The sequence below is a fragment of the Ascidia mentula genome, chromosome 4 (assembly GCF_947561715.1).
Source record: "Ascidia mentula chromosome 4, kaAscMent1.1, whole genome shotgun sequence".
Classification (NCBI taxonomy): Eukaryota; Metazoa; Chordata; class Ascidiacea; order Phlebobranchia; family Ascidiidae; genus Ascidia; species Ascidia mentula.
The window spans coordinates 8035760-8061184 of record NC_138569.1 but is presented as its reverse complement, the minus strand read 5'-3'; the positions used below and the strand labels follow the sequence as shown (position 1 = coordinate 8061184).

At 40.1% G+C, this 25425-nt stretch overlaps 1 protein-coding gene across 1 annotated transcript; it reads right to left on the bottom strand.

The window, feature by feature from the left end:
* Positions 1-1076: 1076 nt before the first annotated feature.
* Positions 1077-24985, bottom strand: LOC145897412 (neurofibromin-like). The gene is made up of 62 exons (XM_082985690.1): positions 24811-24985; positions 24557-24697; positions 24321-24404; positions 23597-23659; positions 23383-23504; positions 22763-22869; positions 22360-22427; positions 21948-22070; positions 21131-21280; positions 20852-20902; positions 20483-20662; positions 19759-19950; positions 19020-19145; positions 18635-18766; positions 18176-18375; positions 17659-17842; positions 17115-17221; positions 16428-16590; positions 16112-16253; positions 15950-16025; positions 15465-15695; positions 15208-15307; positions 15009-15148; positions 14786-14858; positions 14477-14607; positions 14255-14371; positions 13754-13929; positions 13213-13427; positions 13071-13154; positions 12712-12876; positions 12256-12362; positions 11722-11923; positions 11382-11479; positions 11010-11159; positions 10843-10923; positions 10646-10775; positions 10279-10451; positions 9869-10024; positions 9557-9676; positions 9405-9477; positions 8995-9150; positions 8759-8885; positions 8174-8383; positions 7783-7892; positions 7553-7723; positions 7175-7341; positions 6637-6815; positions 6063-6191; positions 5763-5893; positions 5338-5514; positions 5162-5242; positions 4432-4572; positions 4073-4199; positions 3704-3835; positions 3222-3500; positions 2998-3074; positions 2679-2828; positions 2419-2540; positions 2002-2147; positions 1785-1831; positions 1545-1704; positions 1077-1477 (listed from the first exon to the last, which is right to left on the bottom strand). Exons 1-62 carry the CDS (start codon positions 24868-24870, stop codon positions 1335-1337), a joined length of 8355 nt encoding a protein of 2784 aa, XP_082841816.1. The 5' UTR covers positions 24871-24985; the 3' UTR covers positions 1077-1334.
* Between the last annotated feature and the right edge of the window lie 440 nt (positions 24986-25425).

Genomic DNA, 25425 nt, shown 5'->3' with positions numbered 1-25425 from the left:
AATAAACAAGTCATGACAAACCTGGGGGAAATAAAAGCAGCAAAATAATTGACTCAACCACCATTAACTCCAAGACCTAAAAAACAACATTCTTGTGGACAGGCATCGTTACTTTATTGTCATATTGGAAATATCTTGGAGGGAATAAAATGTGTGTTGCTTCAATTGTGCAGGTATAACATAGGTAAAACAACACGATTTTGTTCAGGCGAAGTGTAAAAATGTACTAGGTGGAAAACTGGAACCGATATTCTATATGTAAAGTTGTTACGCCATTTGTAGCACTGCTGTGAAAGGAAAGATTGACACGAATTTGTACCATGATTACAGGTTGTAACACGATTGCGCCGAATACAAATACAAAGAGTAATGCGTGGCTGTGACATGGTACACACCATTTGAAAAAGGCAAAAAAAATATCCTAGTGGCAAATGCTGTTTTGCTTACAATTAAAGAAACAATAATGGTCTCGATAATTACATAGGACGAGTAATTTGTCATTTCAAACTTTTTGGTTCTGCGATACCAATTTTAATAGACAATATCTATGCGACCCCAATGACATCGCATAAAAAGCTAAGAGCGAATTTTCCCAATTAAAGGCAATTTGCATTTTGCGACCCCAAGTACGGTCGAGAGGAACGGTTTGAGAAGCAATGTTTTAACTGAGACGCACAACCAGTTTCCAAATGTAACAAAAACAAAACAAGCAAGTCGCGATAAAACTATTTAGACTCAAGTCTTCAAATTTACGCAACAACAATTTGTACCAAAAGCATTGTAACAAGGCAAAATAATAACTGCTCGCCCTGAATAAAAAACATCGTAACGACGTGCAGTTTGGAAGGAACAAGAAGTTGGCATCAGAACACACGAAGTACTAACACAAGGTGGACACTATTTTGTACTGCACAATACTTTTGACTCAAACGGGTGTTTTAGATGGCGTAAAACTTACAAACCTACTTCATGCAAACGGGCAAGTGTGGAAAATGTACAGGTACTCTTACAAAATAGGTCATTGCAATTTGTGTAACAATAGGCACTTACAACTATCGAGCTATACTGTTTAAAAAGTAGTTTAAGACAGCACAGGACATAGGGTCACCTGTTAAAATATGAAACTTTGTGATAGCAGTGGTACTTTTGTAGCAGTCTATACCGAAATTAACTTTTAAAACAATACACGAACGAATAAAAGCCAAAAGAAACACGGTTATAGGCCAAGGTAAAAGCAAAGAAAAATTCCAAACAAATCCGATTAATATCAACAGAAAAGTATATGCGGAAAACAAAGGATGAAAATAGCAGTTTTGTGTCGACATAACACTGATTTAGTTGGGAAGTTTTATCGTAAGTTTCGGACCCTTGTTGCGAAAACTGCCCGACTTCGGTGCGACACCAAGCGACTGCTCGTTCTCCACGCCGCTCTCCGTCATTGTTACGTCATTCCCGTCGATGTCAAACAAGTCGGAGTCTGAAAATCAGTATAAATTTAAGCACAGCATAGTTGGACATATATTAGGGCGATTTGTTAAGCTTACCGTCGGATTCGCGAATATCGTCAAGCGATGCGGCCGAGAGGGCGCTGTTGAGCGACTGACGACTCGCCACCGGTGTCAAGTCCGGGACTTCCCCGAGATGCAGGCAGACGAGACTGTCGACCAGATTTACAACAACCGATGCGTTCTCGAGGCTCGCGACCTGAATAGGCGAACGAATCGCAGTGAGTTGTGTAAATAAGCGACGCAGCGTCATTTTACGCAGACGAAGGGGAAACTTACTTGAGCAAAAGGACCAGCGAATCGCCAAATTCCACCGAAGCCAATATCTGAAAAACAAGACAACGTTTAACCTTTTGAACACAATGATAATGCAATTTTTGCCTTTAGTAGTTACTTCAGTTGGAGTCTTTGGTCAAAAACAAAATTGTGCTTTCCGGGCGAAGAGTTCGTGTTTTACTCGAGGTAAATACTTGGGCCAAAAGAATTTGCACAATACCTTGCAAAAGTGATATCTGTTTGTGGAGAACTTCGTCGCCTCTGCAGGAAGCCGCATTGTGGACGATCGTTTGAACATGTGAGAGGACGACCGTATCCTCACATTGGTTGAGTATGTTGTTTATCTTGTGGTCTAGCAAACTGTGCCTGCAGGAGACATACACAATATTGAAGTTTTAAAGTGTTCGGCAAATCTTGCGAAAGAACGTAATGGATGCAGGAGAAACTAACTAATATTCACCTTACTGTATATAGATGACACTGGTGAAACTGTTGTGATCTTTTATTTATTGTTTTAAGAAATTAAAAGCCCGCTAATTCATATTTAAATTTCTTGTGGTAGTTACCAAACGGAAGAGAAACATTAAAGTATTTTTACTACCTGCGCAAAGGAAGAGTTATGAGCGGATGTACTTACACTATTGGGAAAACTGCAGGAAATATGATGCTTGCCTCAGCCAGATATTCGAACAAAACATGAACGTCCGAATTTTTCGCCGAATGCTTGACTTGCGTGGCGAGAAGTGTGATCAATAGTGCCTGCACAATGGTCAATACAAATACTCTGTATCGAAGCCAATATCTGCCACTCACAAATCGGTTTAATGAATGCTAAATGGGTTTAATAATAGAAATATACGATGTTTGTACCTGGGAGCTAAAATTTTGACCACCAACCTGTGCTTTTTGATCAAGCAGGTCTTCGCCGAACAGAGCGTTGGTGGTGGACTCGACTGAATGCTTGCGACGCGATGACCTCATTGATGATGACGTCACGTGCGATCCGCTACTCGCACTGCTGTCGGAGTCCTGGGCGAGTTCACCCACCTTAAATTAACAAAAAACTTTCGAAATAAAGTTGTTCATATTGTTAAGCATAACCTCCACAAACAATCAGTTACTGATTAAATATTGATGGTAGTTGTATATATGAGTCTGTGTCACAACAAAACGGATAAACACACCACCATGTTGGTAAGTTTTAAGCAGTTATTACCTTTCGAACTTTGGGAGGGGTTGTCCCACATTCGCGACTGTCCGGCCGCTTATTAAGTTTCGCCGAGGAATGTCGACCTACATTAAATGTGTGAGAGATTAAATCTGATAGCAAATATCTCATAAAATTTCTCCAAATCTGTGCTTAGACAAATAAAAGCTCAATGCAAGTGAATAATAATTTATCAAGAGAACGACAATTCACGTTTTTGGGTATGTACTTACTTTTCTTTTGCCTTGCGTCCGCTGGACAATGAACTCTCTGACCGCTAGATGTCGCCACAGTGTCTTCTGGTATGGAATTGTGGCGACTTCTGGACGACCGACTGCCACTGGAGGGCGAGTCGGAGCAGTTTTCGCCGTCTTCGTTACCGCCAGGTGTCAGTCCGGAGCCACGATGACCGTTAGTGAGTTTTGATGACGTGGTCGAATTCACGGTGGATGACTCAGCTTTTTTGCGGGGTACGCAATGACGTCGAGCTTCATCGGACACTGGAAGCAGAGCTGTAACAACAACAAATTTTAATGCAATTTTTGTTGAAATTTTAAGAAAATGCACAGAACAAAACACATGTGCCATGGCATGGTAGCAGAAATTCTGTGGCAAAACTTTTAAATGTAACAACCAATAATTGTAAAGATCTTGTAAAGATGTACAACGGTTACTCTAATCTAAACTTCGATCACACATAAATAACAGCACCGACCTGTGATGTAGGGAGCACTTTCTGGGTTCACTTCGTACTTGTGACTCGGTCTGTGGCGTGAAATCAACTCAAGCGCGAAGTCGAGTATTCGGATGAGACGAGCGATCACAACCGAATCCGAGTGACGAAATCCTGCACAACCACATGTAAAAAGTTATTGTGAGCTTTCTGTTGTAAGTTCGTCTATTCTTGAATTCCTCTTCGGCAATTTTATTCAAACCATGATATTTATGTATTATACATTGTATTTGTTTCTACACATACCTAAACAGTGCGATTTTATAACATGAAAAGTATGCAGTTGTTTGACAATACACTTTAAATCACCATGACAGCTGCGACTGAATAATTTACGCAATTAAATCGTACCTTTTAGCAGATGTGTGACGAAGGCGAAGTGAAAGTTTGAGTTAAAACTCAGGCCAACGGCGACATCTAGTGGGTGGAAGTGGCGCTCAAAGGATTGTCGTGACTTCATGAAGATTTTAGAAAACGACTGCAGATAACAGCATGGTTAAGTTCAGATAACAGCATGGTAAATGCATGGAACACGTTTTTTATATTCATTTTGACTAAGTTTGCTATCAGGACATCGTCTTAACTCATGGGTCGGGTAGAAAAAGGGTTTGTGACAAAAGAGTGTTCCGTTATGTAAAGTTGTGGTACGACCACATGGACAAACCGTTGAGAATTTGCGACAATGGGAAAATAAAAACCCACACCCTCACCTGCGTGGAAAACATGCCGAATTCGTCGAGGTGATGAAGGTTTTGTTCGAGTAGAGAGAGTCCAGCGGCATAAAGTCGTTCCTCATTCATTTGCATCGCACTTAACGCTACCCAGAAGAACGTTGCCTTCAGATCAGGGTTCTGCAGATTAAGATTAAATTTCTTTTCATCGACAGTTAATCTTAGCCGAGGGCTTTGTCGCTTTTCAGGTAGACTTGGTCAATAGTGATAATTGTCTAGTTCAACGAAACAGAGCAAAGTCGGTATTTCTATAGTTATGAATTCCGCTTTTTTTCCGAAAATGCTACTTTGTCCAACGGTAATGTCATTTGAGAGCAATCAATACAGGAGAATTTAGATCAGCGGTCGGTAACCTTTGGCATGCTAAGAGCAAGTTACACTATTTGTGCAAGCTAAAACATGTCGGAAGCCACACCACCTGGAATTACTTTAAACCTTTAAACACACACGAAACTTAATAAACGTCACTATACGTTTTCAGTTAACTTGCAACACTATTTTTTAATAATACGCGTAACTATAACTTTAAATTTTTCTTTTTTATTTGTATTCATTTTGCAAAGGGCCATAAAAAAGGTGAAAGGCCCATATGTGGCTCCGAAACCAAAGAGTGCCGACCTCTGATCCAAATCTTTGTCATCCTTATTGTAACAGTGTGCGACGTTAATTTCATCAGGATAACTTCGATTTTTATAATAACGACACTCACCGCCCCGTTAAGAAGCTGAAGTCTTGTCAAACATAGAATTGTTGCTTCTAACAGAATTGGATCCGCTTGCGACTCGAGCGACTGAAAACAACGGTATCATTTTTTTTCAGCATTCTAATGCAGTTTTAAATTTCACATGTTTGGCGTTAATTTTCGTACAGTAAAATAGAACCTACCTTGCTCATAATAGTGAGGATCTTTTTGATGTGACGTAACGATGGGCGTTTGTTGATGCAACCGAACACCACTAGCGCCCTCGGCTGGAGAGACGGGTTGTACTGGAACGCAAACTTCTGGCTCAGATCGCGCCACTCGTTCAGCCAATCACATTCCGACACGTCTTTTATGCATGCCTGCACCATAAACATATCATCGTTGCTACAAAAGTATGTTTCTCTTGAAACATTTGGCTTGAACAAGACTCTTTACACCATGGATACTCGTCACAATGAAACATAAAAAGGTACGTTTTTTCGGCATTATATTCAGTTACTGCCCGTACTCGTACTGTATTTGGTTCCACGGATAAGAAAGACATACGTGGTATTCTTATACTTATTCAATAGAATCAACAAAACTTTGTAAATGACGGACAACTAACCTCCATGACTTCGAGCAGTGCGTCTGATACTACGTCCAAGAAACTCAAGTTAATCACGTCATCGTTGCCACGGCAACCGTTGGAGTTGGCAGACGGTTCGAGTTGAGGAAGCAGTGTTGAACCTGTCGCCCCTATTCGACAGAAACATAATCAACATAAAAATTCAAACTTTCCAGAAGAACAGATTAATTGAAATACAATATGCCTTGCAGCACCAACAACACAATCTTAAACAGTATGATCGAATGTGGGTTTTAGAACTGATACATTGTGTAAGCAAACTATATGAGTTCTGCGTACCTTTCTGTGCGGAAGTGGATTGGAATGCTGTGTCTGCTGCCGACTTAACATTGGAAATCCCGAAAAACTGATAGAACTTCGGAAGACAGAACTCTGTGAGGCTGAGACGCAAAACCCGACGTGTTTCCTCTGAAATAGGGAAGAAAAATGAATAGAAATCCTTTTGTTTTGGATTTGGATTTATTGTTGTCACAAATTTTTGACATTGCACTGATTGAAGTCGGTGTTGTAATTATCATTACATGTCTCGACCGCAAATAAACTGGGTATTTGCACTTGGGATAAGGTATTATGGCTCAGAATAACTTTAAAGTTCTGATACGCATTCTTGTTTTTCACTAAGGCATACAATTTGGACGCACAGTTTGCGTAAAGTGCGGACTACTGTGTTTTACAAAGTAACTATTTGTATCCATTCCAATGTAACCCAACAACACAGTCACTCCTTAATAAGATTACAAACGCATTTGCTTCGTCGGAAACTTTGGGCAGACAGTTGTGCCACTATCAATACAAACAATAATCAGCAGCTGTACACACGCATCCACCACACTTGTATAACTTGCTCGCATACCCTTGAACTCTGGCTGATTGCACGTTAGAAGGGAATGTATGATGTTTATGACGAGACCGTGAATGGATGCCCGCAATGATAAGGGTCCTGTGGAGAGCAACAGCGACACCAGGTGGAAGAGATTCGGCAGGTGTGTTGCAACGTCCAAGTTGTTGTTGAACGACAACATGAGAAGAAACCTGGAAAAAGAGCGGACCAAATAGTTAGACCTCATGAAACAAAAAAAGCAATCTTTTTCTGATTTTGTTTTGATCCAGCTCGGTTGCAATGTGCCAAAAACTAACTTATCTAACCTTTTAATATGACACAAAAGTGGGCTCTTGTTTATTAATGAAGATGATTCGGTCGCAACCCAACGTAGCCTACGTTAGGAAACTACACGCGTTCAAAAGAATCCTCTTTGATATTATTGGAACATGCCTAGCAACAAACTATATCGTCTATTGAAAACTGAGTTATAAAAAAAGAAGAATTTGTGAGAAAAACGTAGCCAACTAAAATAATATTAATGCTAAACTCAAAGAGACGATTTCAGTACCTTGCCAGTATCGCGATCTCGTCCCAGTGTTTGTGTTTTTCAAGTGTTGGAGTTGGCCGGAGGGACGTTTTGTCGACTATCATACAAAGCAGGTTGATCAGTTTGCTTGAAACCACCTTCATGTTGTTGACGGCAAGCGAGACAGCCGTGTCTGCCATTACCTCGGCCTGTGAGTAAACGATTTTATTGCTTTTTCGACGTAGCGCTAAGTTAATTTAACTGGGAGAGAAAGAATTCAATTTAAGGACTTCGAAGTTATATAAGTGTTACATAGTCAGGAAACATTGTAATTGTAACTTGGGGCCAGGTAAAGTCCAGCATTCCACGAAAGTTTATGCCATTTTCAAACTTCCATTTGCTACAATTTTCCAGGCGTACCTTCGGTGAACCTAAACCACCTTGTGAGCTGGTATCGACGAACGCCTCCAGTATTAAATCAGTGAGACCAGACATTTTCCCCAGGTTCCCCCAAACCTTAATCTGAACGCTCGGATAGAAATCTTTCTCAGCGATGGTGAGTTCTATGAGTTTGTGGATAACCGACCTCACCTGGGATAGATAGAAACGTGTGATAGGGAATGGGTTTAGTTTTAGAGGGTCACGCATACCTTGTTCCTTTTGATTTCGTTGCTGCAGGCGAAATCTGGAAGGTTGAAGAGCCAGGGTTCCATGTATTCCAGGCACAAGTTCTTTAGCGTGTCGCTCAGACACCGGAAACCTGTTGGAAAATTAATAACAATTAATACCATAAACATGCAGTAACCATCAGCAAAAACTAATAAAATTAATAAAACAAACATTTTATAAAAAACGTAAGGTTTTTAAACTATTCATATTCTACGATTTGGAACCGGTTTATAAATGTGCTGAAATAATATCAGCAGGTCGGATAAGTAGCGTAAATTATTCCCGTTACACCCAGTAACCAGTGGTGTTTTATAATTAAGTAAATATATTCGTCACATAAGGCTCTCCAGTAACGAATACTTCAACACTCACCATTAATGCATTCATCGAGGAATTCCAGGGTGAGGTGACTTTCGTTTTTCGCGAGAGTCGAGCTGATGGTGACGATGAACAGAGTGTTGTTGGACGGAATGCAGAGACCCTCCGACTCGCACAGACGCCCGCCAAGCTGGAGGTTGAACGATGTGGTCAGAACACACAACAGGTTGTAGGCGGATGAACGCACTGTCGGGTCGGGCGAACCTGTTTGAAGATAACGGGGATTGTTATACGTTGAGTAAGAACAGGCATATTAACTTCGTTCTGGAACCCCCACGTTCAATGAATCTACAATCGTTGTATTAAGGAATAGGCAGAAGAAAAGCATACCCTCGCATGCTAACGCGAAGGCCTTTGCTAGGCGATATCAGCTATGATATATCGATCATAATGGCCTTGCAGGCAAGTAATACTTTACGAAAAGTCACATTCAAACCGAATAGCTCACGTAGCTTAGTCGGTAGCTGCCTGGAAATAATACATCTCAAACATTTGACTAATTTTAGTAAACTAGCATCCGGTATAAGTGATAGCTCGCTTTAAATGTCGAACTAGGAAATAATCAACGTGTTTCTTTGCCTAAGTTTAGCAGGGCCATGTTGAGCAGAGTCCCAGGAACGTCTTTTGCCCCAATCTTGTGGTGGTGAGCCGAAATGTCTTGCTTCGGTTGAGTTAACTCCCAACGAGCTCGGATGTGACGTAATCCCTACGTAACGAAAAAAATACATATTAAACCGCAAAAAAATTTGAAAATAAACATCGTCAGTTGCATGATGACGGTGAAAATTGGAAAACAGTCCGACGCTGTTACTTACATGAGCAATCTTCCTTGCTTCTTGGTGGGAGAACATCATCACAGCATTATTCGATGCAACTTTCAGTCCGAATGTACTGCTGTCGTCCATCGACTGGATGGACTCGATCTCGTCAGCATAGTAAATATCGTTCAAGAACACTTCGAAATCCAACAACTGCAATATGGGTTTGAAAAACGTTTTGCATCATTCCTTATATAACAGCACCGTTTTTATGACCTACTGCAGTAAACAATGCTAACTGTTCGTTTATTATAGCTATGATACAGTACACCAGGGATCTAGAATAGTAATTGATGTGGTTGGGCAAAAGCACCAAAAACGTGCATTTTCCATAAATCATGTGAAACGTAGACATACTGAGAGACGACGATATTACACTGCAGAAAAAAGCAAAATGGCTGTTGTACCTTATACTTCTCGACCGTTGTAAACTGGACCGCCCGACTTCCAATCTTGATGTCGACCTTCGTGTGTCCAGACCTGCAGGGAAAATACCTTGTATACTACATGGATACGGAATGCTCATTACGTGGCACTGTTGGTGGGATTGTAGGGTTACCTGTAAACGTTGCGGTACAAGGCGATGTCTTCGTCGAGACTTTTGGTGGCGGAAGGGATTTTTTGGTGATCGAGCTCAACGTAACGTTGTAACTCGGACAAATTGTCGAGGAATCGGATTCTAGGAAAGATGAACGGAAAAGATAGTATCACTGGCAACAGTGCGACAAGAAAATATATTGTTTCATTGAAACGAAACATTTTATACAACACCCTTAAACTTACTTATTTGCCAGGCAAGATTATAGTATTTTGTTTCAAATTTTACAAATTAGAGAAGCCTCGAAAAAAACTTGTCAAACGCGGGACAAACCTCTGAGAGTTCTTAATCTTTGCAAAAGTCGCCTCGTTGTATTTGACGTAATCTCTCACCCACGTGTTCGGATTGTAAACGTAAATGGCGTTCAGGTTTTTGTATATGGCGGGTGTGTATACCACCAACCACTTGGGAAGAAACTGCCCCCTGAATCTGAAGAAAAGGACCTTGTTGGTATATTGTATGTAATAGTAAGACAAGGCAAAGTGTAGCAAGCAACTAATGCGTCGGTATATGGTATTTTTTACATGAAGGTTATGGCCAAGAAAATGCAACATTGCGGGCGTTTAAAGTTTGACAAAAAGTCAGTAATTAAACATTACCGATAACCATACTGGTGAGACTACACACATGTGGTATTCCGTTTCAACCAGCAAGAATTTACTTTTTATTTTCGAATTACTCACCCGTTCTTTGACTCCACGTGTGTGAGGTCAATGATGATGTCGAACTTGCGTGAGGAGTAAGGTTTGAGAGCTTGCAGGATGTAGAACATGAGAATGTCCTCCCGAATCTCGGAAGTGACGTAACGCTTGGCGATGTAGTAAAATACCGGAAACCCCATCTTGGAGCGACCAAACTAGAAAGAAGAATTGATGCAAATGTCAAAACCAGGCGCCACTCAAACAGTAGGAAGAAGAAAGGAATAGCAAGGATTAAAAACAGAACGCATATGGAAGTCTTTTACAAAATGTCCGTTATCACAATACCAATGCGTATCAGTGCAACTGCACGCAAACAGATGTTACAAGCAACGTATTTCGCGTTAGTTACCTGATAGAAGATGTTGAGTCCCTTCACCATTTTGTATTCGTCTGAATCCGCCACCTTTCTTTTGGTCATCAGTTCCTCGAACTTGCACGGAGTGATGATCTGACCCGTGGTGCGCGTTTCTAATACCGGTCTGTCAATATATGTACTTTTGTTAGTCGGTTGTATCGCAGGCATGGATTTGGAGTGTAGAAACGCACCTTGTGTATTCAGGCGGACCGAGATAGGCAAGAAGAGTAACCATTTTGTCAAAGGGGCGGCGCCCGACTGCTTTTGCGTTCCTGTAACATATTGCGCATTGTATAGGTTATTGCAACAGTTGAGGGCGGTTGTCCCCGTTAAAGGAGGTATATGTGGAATAACAAACCTGCTCCTGGCGAGGTATTGACCGATTTTCTCCTGGTCGTTCCACAAGAGGCGATGGAGAGCTTGTACGTTGGTGTCGTTCATGAATGAAGTGCAGTGACCGACACTATCCACACTCGAACACTCGGGTGTCGAAATTTGGCGGAAAAAGCTGAATATATGACATGTGATAGTTTTATATTAAATTAGGAAAAAAATACATGAGTTCCAGCAAGTTTCCATGAGGTCAAGACAAAAAATTGTTTGTTATTCTTTTTGGCTGGTATGTATTTCTTTTTAAGCTTATTCTTTATAGGAAAGGTGGCCAGCTATTTGTCGATGGTTTTCACCGACTCGCACCAAATTCAATATACATGCTTGTATGCAAACTTACTGCTGACAAACGTCGAATCTCGCTTTGACAAATTCGTTGAAGTTTTTCATGTGTTCCTCTTTGGTGAACAGAACGTGGTTGGCGATATTCTGCATCAACTGCATAACAACGACGCTTACTTTCTTATCTTCGCTGGTCACGTTATTTAATTAACTTACGCACACTTTAAAAGCATTTCTATTTAGCAGAACCAACATTACCAAACACCCTACTAAAATTACGTCATATATGTTTGCCGATAAAACCCATATTGAAAACAACAAAACTATTATGTAAAGGGCAGAATTTTAAAATCACAACATGCACTAAAATGTAAATACACATGCAGCTCTACACAAACCTTGCACATAAACTTGAATGCACGGGCAAGGTTAGGTGGAATCTTCTTCTCAGAGAGACCGCATTCGAACGGGGTGGCGATGGCAGGGTTAAGAAAACGGAGAAATATTGCACTAGCTACTGCACCTGTCCCACTTTCATGGAATCGTTGCGATACGACTTGGTAGAGGCAGTGACACACGCTCTTTAACTGTGGCGGGAATCTAAACAACCAGCAGGGTTAACGTTGCTGTTTCGATAACGTCACACAGTACGCAAACTGCCTTTAATGCGACGATTGCGTCAGACATAACGTCGATTTCGGCCAAACTCAACCACAAGTAACGATCACGTGTATGCGCAATAAAGGGGAATTCCCTTAATTATTTGACCCTCCTATTTGAACATATTTGAACTCGCCTATGATTCGATCGTGTATTATTTATAAGTTTTTTTGACAATTCCCATTCGCTGCCAGGTTGGCCACCCCTGGCATATACTAAACACCAAAACAACTTAACCACAACGCTAACAGATATAAAAAAGGGTTGCTTACTTGTCCGTGGATGTCATGATCCTTGAAAAGAATCTCTCAGTGAGACGTTGTAGATTGGTTCTGCATTGTTGGATGTCAACACTAGGTGGCACACGCTTCTGATCAACCTGGGAGAAAAAGAAATATACTAGTCAAGCACCCGACCCGTATACCTAGCAGAAAACCTGATCGGGATTCGTGGCCAAGAAACCCTAGGTTCAAATCTCGGTGTTCAAAAAAAATGAAAAAGTACTAGCACAGCATGCGAAAAAGTCTCGAAAGAAGTGTTGATTCTGTTATGTGAAGTATTAATGTTGTTTTTCAATGTCTCTATCTAAGTTTTACTGGCAAGTGGCAAGTCTACATATTAATACAACGAAGTGGATAGGAAAAACCATAGGGAAATTCGACATTTTGCTACAGGAAAAATAATGCCTGGAGCGCAATGACTTATGTTCAATCTGTAAACAAACTCACGTCGAACTGAAGTGACGATATCTCGGGTGTGAGGCTCCAAGCCACGAGGGGTTCGACCAAGTTGTGAAGATAACTCGCTCCGTAAACTTTAAAGCAGAACGTCATGATTTTACTCGCTAGGGAGTTCCCCCTGAACAGAGTCTGCACGCTGTCAGCTTCCTCCACCTGATGACAAACGAATGCAAGTGTTGTGTATTATGTGGGTATGCAGCTCGTATACAATGTCTACAATTTTATTTTGCCATCAGCTGGCGTATTACTACCATGGCTGCACAACTGTATAGTAACCGGTTAAGTAAAGCAAACATAGCGTTTATTTATCAGCTCTTTATAGGTACAACGAAAATGCAACGCTTTACCTCTTTCGTAAACATGTTCCATAACAGCTGGTAGAGCAAATGCTTGGCGTCGAAAAGTGTTACGAACACACGCGCCAGTTCGTCCTGCAAAAAAAATAGTACATAACCCAACTATATATTGTTGATGAACACAAACGCTTACCATGTAGCTCGTGTGCACAACGTTGGCAAGCGCGTTCGCGATGGGGAGTTCCCCGTTGTCACCCATCATGGTCACTAGCTCCACCAAGCGTTCAAAACGTTCGGCCGATACGCTGTCGCCCAACGTGTCAAAGCCTGCCGTGCCTTGCTGTAAGATTTTTATAAGAACTTCGAGGAAGGCTGCGCGGGTCTGGATATCTGGGTGGTAAGCCAAACCTGCAATGGTCCGGATCAGGTTGTAAAACTGGAACTCCGAAAGAAACGAAAAGCGAATAAAAAGTAGTCGTTTTGTTGTTGTTACTTGTTCCAAAAAACAATTGTATCGAAATCAATGAAATTTTTTACAATGTATAAAACTAAAATGACCCTCATTCAACAAACATATGTTTCGCTTAAAGTATACCAACAGTAACCGCAAGCATGCACTTTTGGGGGTTTGAAGAAAGACCATTGACGATATAGTCAGGTTTTAACAGTTTCCATACCATAAATAACCAAAGAAAACCAATGGATCACGTAAAATCATAAAATTAACAACTTACCCATGGCATGAACGAGACCGTATTCGATGTTGGCACTCAACAGGTTGGACATCGCAACAACCAATGAACGACGCAAGGAGGGCATCACATCCGGTGGAACGTCATCGCCCACGACGTCACCATCGTCGCTGTCGTCCCCACATTCGCCCAGAAGGCGCATGAATAATGTGAAATACCTGCAAATCAGTTTTGATGAAATGTAATTTGTTGATTTGCGAGTCAAGTTTTGTCTTGACGCTTAAACATACAAGGAAATGTGCCAGCAGAAGTTGTACAGTAATGGAATAAAGTTGTTGTGTTGCAAAAGTAGGAGTATCTTGTAAAGTAGGAGGTATTTGAGAGAGCCACTAATTTTTAGTTCGAAGAAAACCGACAGGACGAAAAATTCTTTTTATTTTATTTTATCCCTAGACAAGTAAGACTTCATTCGTTAAATAACAAAAATATACAGCATGCGAGCCGCTTCTTTCGTCAATTGTTTGTTAAAATGTTTTATTTTACTTGAGAAAAAGTTGTGACTTGGCCTTCGGTACATCTCCCCCGTCTCCTTCATCAGGGTGTAAGGGAAGTCCGTTCAATAAAGATCCGATCGCTATGATTGCAGCAACGTCCAAAGACCTGCGTTAGAAGAGGGCATCAGGTTTTAATAAACCAGTTGGTAAAATGTATGTGGTAAGTATAGGTAAATGGTATTGTATAAAAGTCTTAAACTTCTTTACCCACCTTAGCAAATCGTTGTCGACATCAATTACTTGGCTTGACGAAGCCATCACCCAATCCGCAAGATGTTCCACCAGCTTGTTGCGAAATTTAATCTCGGCCAAAAAGAAGAAGTCGCTCTTTTTGTTCATCATCTGCAAAAGAAATTATTTAATATAAAGCAATGGAGCCAATAATGTTTAAGTGAACTGCAGACAAGGTCACTGTTTTGACCGAGAACTTGCCTGTAGCGGCCAACGTACAGGTTACTTTACTATGTGATAGATCATCTCATTTGATGCTACCTTAATGGTATATTTATGTCAAGTTTACCTGCGTGACCATCCTGCAGAACAATATACGAAGACCAAGAGCTGGATTTCGCATTCCCATCTGGCGAATATATCTGTAAATACAAAGGGGACGTTAATCTTATTACCACGCACACGTACACTACCCTCGACGGTTTTCGAAGACCATCAAGTAAACAAATATTCTTAAGCTATTCAAATTCGCAATTGTAAAAGACCCAATGTCGGATGTTAACTTTTCATACCTCACGAGGTAGAGGATGACGCTTTCGACGCTCTCCTCCCCTAGATAATCCCCATCCTGCTCGGAACACGACTGGAAGATATTGTGTAGGACAAAAATCACGCTGTCCACGAACTGGTCGCCCGCAGGACTCGACACAATCTGAGGAAGAAATCAATTTTAAGTAACACTCGAGTGGAAATTAGGGTAACACGACTTACCCTCCCTTCCGAGTCAAACAATTTTGTTTTGAGGACGATGTTGATTTGTTGGAACAAGGTTGGATAGAGTGCTGGGTGGAGGTCAGATGCGAGATGGTTCCTGAATATTTAAATACAAAAAATTACGTTAATATGTAATGGGTACCAATAGCTACGCTGCAACTGAAGGTCATCAAATGGATTATAAATTTGGACTAATCCTCACACTAAACTCAACTATACGTATTTCGAAAAATAACGTCACAGCCAGCACGAACCTGACGTCAGAAGTGACGTCCACGGGCCGCGCGCTGCCACCGGCCAATATGTTGATGAGGTGTGCCACAAAACGACTAGCGTGTCCAACTGAAAGAAGATTCTTTCCACCGCCGGGACTTCCCCGCGGGTTGCCATGACATTCGACGGAACTGGTCGGTGATTGGTTGGATGAGCCGGCAGAACTGCTGCTGATCCGTCGATCCCACGCTAGACTGGACAGACTGCTGGAACTGAGAATACATCCCACAAAGTTTTAATGCAACTGGCCTGCATAAATCATCATCACTTCTACACATTTTACATTTACTAATACTTATAGCAAACAACTTTTGTGGAGCAATTCAGGTCAAAAAGATACATGGTATGAAAACACCACAAACTGATATTTTACTGTTTGTTGTTTTTAGACCAGAAAAAAAGAAAATATTTGGCGCGCTTTTCTGCACAGGCAGTCACAGATTTTAAAACTGGCTAAAAATCTTACATGACATCGATGGACTTTGCACACACGCCACCTAGCGAACAGAGGAATCCGGTCATGTTTGTCCAATCCTGCACGTCTTGCTGATGACGAAAATTGTAACAATTAATATTGCGAAAGTAGCTAGTTAAAAAAAACAAGAAAAATTAACAAAACAAACACAACGTGCCTTGGTGGCGATTGCTTTCTTGGCCGATTTCACACTCGAGGGACTTTCCCCGGATGCGGTGACGAAGTCGTCCCTGTTTTGTTTGTAGGTCAGTGAAAGGGTTTTCGCCTCCCATTTGTTGAGCGTGTCTTCCCAGGCCTAGCAAGGCGAACAAACCTTGTAAGTTTCTCAATCTACCATATTAAACCTTGCCAGGAACAAGCTCTTTATAGAGAAAGGAAAAATTGCAAAAATATGGCTATTATCACAAAATAGATCAAATGTTCCTTTGCCATTTAAAACACCAACGTTTATCCACTAAAGAGCCTCTACCTTCAAACTGGTGGTTGGGAATTTAGAAAGGCGACGGAAAACCGCTTTCACTTTTTCCTGGATCACGTCGTCCTCCGATAACATGGCGGCGCTAGAGAGCTCCCTGTATGCCTCGTGACGCTCGGAGTAGGGGCGACCCCCGATAAAATCTTCTAACGACCACCTGGAATTGTGCAGTATACAGGTAACTTATATAAAGTAGTACTTGCTGGTGCACTGTGAAACAACTATAATTAAACGAGTTTTCGCGAGATTAATCTCGCTTTCTTAGGTGCTGCAAATATCGTGACAAATAAAATGCGGTACGGCGCATTCAAGAGACTATATAAAGTAGAAACACGTAAACAAGTTCAATTATTGTTCCGCAAGTAACTGTGTACGCGAGACGCAAGCTGGGGAGAACAACAGTGGGCACATGTGCCAAGTTTGGCAAGCCATTGGTTCTAAAATGACACGCCGTCGGATTTTCACCGATATTGGATGTAAGAAAACGTATGTTGATTTAGATCTAACGACGTTCTATCAAGCGTTTTTTCAAACAGGTGTTTGCAAAAACGTCTAAATTTCCACACAAATACTTGGCACACGATAGATAGTGCAAAACAAAAATCGTATGCATCCCTGCATAAGTTGTGTGTCCCTGGTATGTATAGTATACAAAACTATACATACAATGGCTGCACGTACCTAAGTTCGGTTTCTTCGTAGAGTTCCTGGAAACAAGAGAGTGCAACCACAACTATTTCGTCTTCAGAATGCCACAGATGCTCCAAAAGCGTCATTTCAAGCTTGAACTGAAATTTGTCAGTTGGGATAATTTGAGTCATATTTGTATACACCACAACACCAGGGCATTCGGCTAACTAGGCCTAGGGCGCAAAGCCTTATATACCAAAAATTACGCATCGGACTAACCGTTCATATTGGACCGGTAGAAATTTGCCATGCTAATTTAACAAACACTGATTTGGATGGCAGAAAGTGGTGCAACGTGATGAAAATACTTAATAGGATGCAAAAAGAGCCTTGCTTAACGCCATAACAAAAAAGTTCTTTTTAATCTAAACGTAATACACCGCACAAAACAAAATACTATGCATTGCATATAAATCTCAATGAATTTTTCAAGCCGTGTATTTTCTTGCTTCTGCCTATTCTACTGCACGTGGTGGCGCATCTCGATTCAAAACAACAAACAATCAAAATGCTAAACTAAAAACAAGGTACCGACCTTGGTTTTCTTTACGACATCCGTTGTGTTGATCGCACCAGGTTTGGTGTGGTTGTTGATGAGAAACTCGATACGACAAGCTAACACCTGCTGTAGCCACTTGATGGCGTGCAAGGTCACCTCGTGTGACGTCACCATCTGGTTGGTCAGCAGCTTGTCACAAATCGACGTCACGACAAGGGAACTGAAGCAAATCAACATGAATGTAAAGAGCAAAAAACAACATCATAGTTCTGATCAACTTTGTCGGCAAAAAATGGCTGATCGAGCTAGGCTGCAATGCCTGGGCTGCGAAGCCTGTAAACCTAATGATCGCGATACGGTAACTGTAATCGCCAAGTTGGGCCTGCGCAGTGGGGAGATCCTGCCAATCATGCCATTGCATGAAATATTATGGTTCTGATCAATTTCATTTTGTTAAACTTGTGCAAGATTATAGCACACCATGTCATTTTTACTGTCTTTTCACTGTCTTTCGACAAAAGATTGTTATGTTTAACAAGAATTCATGTCTTACCTCACTTCCCAGAAGGTTGTCATGGGAGACTCGGGGTTCCAGAGGAGAATATTAGAGGGGTCGTGAAGACGTAACAGTGCCCCCAAGCAATCCATGGAGAGCTGGAAGGTGGCGTTGTTTCTCACCGAAAACAGCGACACCAAGTGGGAGGTAAAGTCGAATACTTCGGAATGGATTTGTTGGCTCGTCGAACCGAGGTTCTGCGATATATGGTCTTTTTTAGGGTGGTCAGGACTCTGAAGGCTTAACACATTGCATATAGTATACGTCTACACCATTAAGAATTGAACATTAATACCCCTCTTCATTTTTGCCCACGAGAGCTTTTCTATTACTTTACATAACGCATTTTGACGTTTAACTTTCAGGGGAGTTAAAGCAAACGTGGCGTTATTCAGGACACACGCTTTTGGAAAACTACAGGAATGGCAGGTTTTATTCTTCGGTATTCGTTCTTACGTGGAGAAACACGTTGGGATTTCCTTGTATGAGTTGGAGAATAACTCGCAACAAGTCCCTGTGTGTAAGGGAATCGTCCGGCGTCGACCGCTTCAGTCCGACGTTCATTCGTTCCATCTTCTCTCGTAAAGACTAAACAATAAAAACGCACTGTGACGTAACGCCATTAACAAAACATAACATGTTAGTACCTATCCTCAGATAGATTGAATGCGATGAATAAAACGGAGACTACGCAACCAAAATATATTGAAATTCAATATATCACGAAGTTCAATACATCCTTATTAGCCGGGAAAAATCTTGTAGTTTAAGCAAATGCAGTAAAGAATTACCCATTATACTGCATATGATTTAAGAAGTTTTGATCTACATTTGTTGATACCTGGGTGTTTCTTGGGGGCGTGTGTACTTGCGCCTGTTGCTTGGCAACACAATCACAGAATATTTTTCGGAGATCCGATCCGTAGCAGTAGAGTGCGTCGATTTTGGGCCACCAGGGTAATGGAACCTGCATTTGGGGACGAACAAATCTTAACCTTGTGCCAAAGGCAGACGTAGAGTAAATTTGTGTCACCAATTCCTCAAGTGTAAAACATTCTTATTGGCAATAAAAGGAGTAGTATTTACTGTTCAGAAAAATCGTTGAATGTATTTAGTTGGATGTCGCAGTTCGATACCAGCAAGTATATACACTATTACAAGTAACTCGCAAACAAAGCATTTTTTCTGTGAGCTGCAGACAGATGGCCATTCTTTCGACCTGTAAGGTCTCATCAGTGTAACTGGTGTGACTATCAGACGACTTTGCCGACCAAACGGCTAAGCACAGACTTCCAATTTGCGGTGACTAGTCACAAAGCTGCACTTATGGGTCGAAACAGTGGGTATCTGTGTGCAACTCACAGAAATCATATTATTGGCTCAACTTGCTTATATACAAGACATTTTTTGTAAATTTATTGACCACAACCGGATTCGAACTCGGGACCTTTCGCGCACGCATCCCGGCATGCGGGGGAGAACGGATTGACCGACGCAACATGCGCTCACGAGCGAGAAAGTGCCCACAATCTCGAATTAAATGCCTAAATTTAGACAGAAGAACTTGGCAAAAAACCTACCTGTACAGAAATATAGTACATGGCTTGTACTAGGACCATTCTGTGGTTGATCGATGATGAACTGGAGGCACATTGTCGTGCCAGTGTGTTGCCATCTGGATCGAGGCGAAACGACGAAACGAAAAACTCTATCAGTGATTCCTGGTCGCTTGTCTTCGAGAAGTATTTGGAGCCGTTCTCGAATAAAAAGGCCTGAACATCAAAAGGAAAATTTACGCGATATCGCTGGGAAAAATCATGGAAGGAAAAGTTTTTTGTTGGTTCTTTAAATATGCACAAGGCGCATTATTACACGGTATTCTATAATTGGTCTGTACATTTGTACATTGAAGTATTATTTATTGAAATTTGTATATATTATAAAAGTTAGATGTTACCTATCAAAATCTGCTGATATTATGTATTACCATCTTTATAGACACAATACACATGGATGAGCGACCCTTACGAGCCGACATGTCAAAAAAGTTCCATATAACAAGCAAAGAGTTATTTCCAACAAAGCCTCCTACTTTACAATGTGAAAATTGATCGAAAATAGGAAATAATGACAAAATTATCCTGTTTAATTTCTGGTCCCCTTGTAAAACGTTTAGGAGGACGAAATTTGATCCAAACGCGGAAACACGAAATAGAAACCACATGATTAATAATTTATCCCGTTGCTTTGAATGGGGAAGCGTCATAAACCCGATTTCAAGCGATTCTAACAGGAAACACGAACCTGTAGCTCTGGGAGAAATGAACGGACGAGCTTGTGAATGCTGCATCTGTTCCCCGATCGATTGGGAGAGACGCACGTGGCAACTTTCATCACTCTCACAAAGGCGTCCACGCAATTTTCCTGCACCTGTCGGTTGCTTGAACTGCTCAGCAGACGCTTAATGGTTGCGAAAAGTTCAGTCTGTGAACAGAAAAAATTTATGGTTGGTCGGTTGTGGTTCGCCGGCCCGGGCTGCTTTCAAATGAGGAATTTGTTTTCTTGTCATGCTTAATGTTCACATAATTATTACCGGAAAAAACTCGATTAGCGTTTAATAAATGACCACGGCCTTATATTATGTATGTAGAATAAAGATACGATGATGTTTACCTTTGACGTTTTGTGAAGTTGTTCGTTTGTCATATTCTGGTTCACAATATCCTTTAGAAAACAAATCAGGAAGAGATTAGAATATGTTATTCTAACAATTCGTAACATTTTATCAGAACCAATTTTTTAAATACGCGGAACCAATTTTTAATACTTTTTAATATCAAAACCGATATTTTCATACTATTTTAGAACACATTTTCAATAAAATTCAATACTTTTTTTAATATTATTAAATTCGTGAATGCTGCACAATTAATAACATTCTGTTGCGGGTACCGGGCATAGAACAAGAAGCGAGGCCTGCAACGGCCAACACAGTGAGGCTTTCTTCTTTGAACTGTCTTGGACGGCATCTATTAAATCAAATAACTTCTCTGCTGTGTTTGAGAGAAGTCGGTTTCGTGATACGAGTTCTTCGTAAGAAATCTGAAAAAAAAACGTCTCGGTGAATGGTTTGTGGGATAAATGAACGACAGGTCTTATTTCTTGTTGAGGAGAAATTAATTTGGACGATACAGGTTGTTTTAGTGACTAAATCATTCGTTCAATGCGATTTACAAGATACAAGCCACAAAAATATCTCAGTTTAGGCACCAAAAAATCAATAGATTTAAAAATATCACGTGTTTTACAACCAAGATACGAGGTATTGGACGCAGTACGACTATATACGTTTTAATAGTGGATATGACAAAAACAACTACACGTTTTATCGCGTTTCACGAAAGTTCCACAACGAGAAAATGAGTTTAATTAGTCAGAAACGACTGTCGCGCTATGTTTAAGACAGTTCGTGGTAATGTTGTCACGAATGAAAATCGATCGTTTTTGATCAACTCCATGCGCAGAAATAATTTTAACATCAAAACATTTCAAAAATTTATGTTAACAACGATTTAAACTAGTATACACATTACTTAGCTTTCACCAAAACACTGCTTTCACCGAGCAGCCATGTCCGAGCAGAATTCTGCTAATTACAGGAAACAGTGATTAGCGTCAGGCTTAACATGACCCACCCGTGGCCTATTCTCACAACGTAAGCTGTACATTACAATAATCGCGCTATCCGGTATTAGTTCAAAACAACCACCTGGATTTGTACTTGCGTGGCGTCACCACTTGCAACCGGATCATTCTGGTTTTCGCTGGTTTGATCCGGTTTGTAAAGCAGGTTCAATTCGGCCGGGTAGGTGCGTATCCATCCCCAAATGGCCTAGTACAAAATAGGTGTGTACACAAAAAAGTGAGCACAACATAGTCTTTCACATACCTGCAGAAGCGACACACCTGCTTCCATAGAGGTTATATTTGAATTAATTAAAACACACATTCTAAAGTATACAAAGTCAACAGGACAACTTTATAGCACCAATTTAAATTTACAACTTAAAGCTTACGAAAATTATTACCATTTAAGACATTTTTACTAACGTTTTGCGCTTTTGGTAGCTACCATTTTTACACAGTAAACTTGCATAAGGAAATTTGGTGGTATCACTTACTGTATCCAAATTAGAAAGCAGAGCCATCTGGACATTTTTCTTTAAATGGCGAAACTTCGCAACAATTTCTGTTAACAATAAGTGAAGCAAATGCAAATAAAATATAACTTGGGCTTGTAAGGAGCATAATGATAAACAGAACGTGTACATAATCAATGTATTATTTGACAAATAGAGTGAAAAATATTTTGGTTAAATTTTCAACAATGTATACTTCAATACCGCAAACAATATAATCTGTCACAGGCACCAAAACCATCATCAGACATAATAAAACCAATAAAATTAGATTTAACACTTGCAGTTTGATACAAAATATACATACTATAAATAGTTGCTTGTTTCACCAAAAAACTCATATCGTTATCCAAACACCCCAAAAATGTTATGTTAAATATCACACCATCAATCAGCTTGGCAAGTCTTGTGACATCCATATGAACATGTCTGATTAAATCCAAATCGCTCAAGTCATACAAATCTTCAGGATTCTTGGAAAGATCATTTAACCTGTACGACACGACATGAATGGCTTTTACACATCCTGTGCTACAGACTGTGTACACATAAACGTTGCATGAGCCGATGACCATTTTGCAATATTAACAAATTGTTGAAACCAAGCCTTTAGCCTATGTATATAGTCTAGATGCCTTAAACATAATTTATTTGCTTGCCATACACCACGACAAAAGTACATTCATTTTTAAAAGTTATTGCCCTTTTTTAAAATTGAGGTGCTTTATTGTGTTAGGTTCGAAACTAACCTTGTTTGCACCATGGCACGGCAAGTCAGTGCTTTTAAATACTTTTATTCAAAATCGGTTATTTATGAATTTACAGCATTTTAAGTCTGCTCTTTTATTAACATTTTTGTGCACATACATACCAGACAAATCAGAGCTAAAGTCTTACACTGGTTAGTAAGGGTAAATTACGGTTTTAAGAAAATCAGTCCTTTTTTAAGCCAGTTCAATCAACAATGTCTTTTATTACTTATTTCAAAAAAAAATAGAAGTTTACCTGGTTGCAATTCTGTTGAAGACGATATTGAAATTGTTCTGACTGATGCAGTATAACACCTGTGAAGCTGATGAATGCAGTTGGCTTAAAATTGGCTTCTCAGTTTGTGGTTGATGCAGTAACTATAAAGTGGGTGGAATTGCATTAAAAATACTTCCCTTAAAGTCATTTATATCAAGATCCATATCTTGAAAATTTAGTGCACAATTCATACTTGACATATTTCCTGCAGAAGCTGTTTCATTAGTATCGAATCCTCTGGAAGGGCAGAATCCTTCTGAAAACCAAACATACAGGCAATTACGTCACCACAAACACAAATTTTTTTTCGTTTATACATAAAGTTACTTTTTTCTAAACATTCATCGATTTTGCATGTAGGAGTCTTATACCCTTCAGCGTTCAATGCTGATAGTGGAGGTAGACACCCTACTATAGCAAGTGTGGCAAGATTCTGAGGCAATGTAATGTCAGTTTACATTGTTTTCGTTCCCTTGCTCACATGACATCAGAGGATTTAAGTTTATTATTTAAATACAGTGGTTCATGGACATTGTGGGCGCCATACTGCCTAGTGACTAAATCCATATTTCAAAAATTTTTTTTACCCATCTCACAAAATGAGTCCGGAAACATGCAAAATTACAGTCTAGTTATACAGCAAACAAAAGCGCATTGTAACATGACACCAGAGTTGAATGGGAATGGAAGCAGATTTTTCGAAAAACAGACAACTCTGATGGTCTGCAACTATTCTGATGTCCACTGAATTATTGTGAAAAGTGCCTTCACTAACCAACATGCAATCAGTGGTATTTTAAACATCATATTTTTCAATAAAAAAAAAATGTAATATTTTGCAAACATTGAGCAATCACTTTTTGTATATACTGGAGGTAGTATTTGTTTGAAAAAATTTGTAGAGGGGATCAACTCACTGCTATAATGCATTTTTCAAGCAGGTCAAGAACGACAATTTGACATGTGTACAAGCTGTATTCTTGTCGGTCACCATAGATTCTCTGTACAAAATAAGAAAATAGCACAACTGCAAATATTATTTCTGTATGTTAAATAAGATAATGTGAAAAAAGTAACTGCAAGTTGTTTGTCATTTGCTTTGAAATCGTCGGTCCATAAACAGCAGAAAAAAAAGTAACTACAACTTGCTCACAATGTTCGACAGTTTCTTCAGGCTGTTGGTGAGTCCACTGATTACTGTTGGGCATTTACTTTCACTGATGTTCATCAAACATTCTTTGTAACTTTCCAACTGACTCGACAACGAAACGTTTTTGGTCACTGACAATGCAAGCTGAAAAATCAAAACATAGCAGAAATTTTAAGGGAGCTGCATACAGAGTTACTGCTTTTAATACTTTTCATGAAATAGCGAAGTTTTTGAATGATCAATAAAACTGAACATACCAGTTTGTCGAATTTAGCCAGGACAGCATCAATCCACTCCTTAGGTCGGTGAACAGACATTTTCTATAGTCTTACAGATAGGACCACAAAAACTACTTTATCATAAAACAGGAAAGTGCACAAAGCACCAAATGGCTCCAAAAATCCAGGTCTTGTGATAAGGTTCCAGAAACTATTATCTGTATTTTTTTAAATATCTCTTGTAAACCATATAGCAACATAGTTTTAAATGTTATAACATAGCCGAAAAGAAAACACGTCTGGTTGACATCCGGCTTTGAATTGAACCAAACACCCAAACCACACATACACATTGGTGTTTGGATTAAATTATCCATTCAAAGAAATTACTGTTTTTCTACAGCGGCGTTGGAACTGTATGAATCAACTGTTCGGCTTGTTTTTTACTCGCAGTCGCCAATACATTCCTGTACACTTGCTCGTTGCCACACGAATTGCCATTTTAGGAATTTAGGAGAAAAGCTATACCCGCGCTCTGTCTCTGTGTTCTGGGCTACAGCTGTACATGCAAATCAGCCTCCTTACTGTGGAGTATAGGATAAAATTGTTTTGTTGTAAACAAATGCAGCTTTTGTACGCAATCGTAATGTAAAA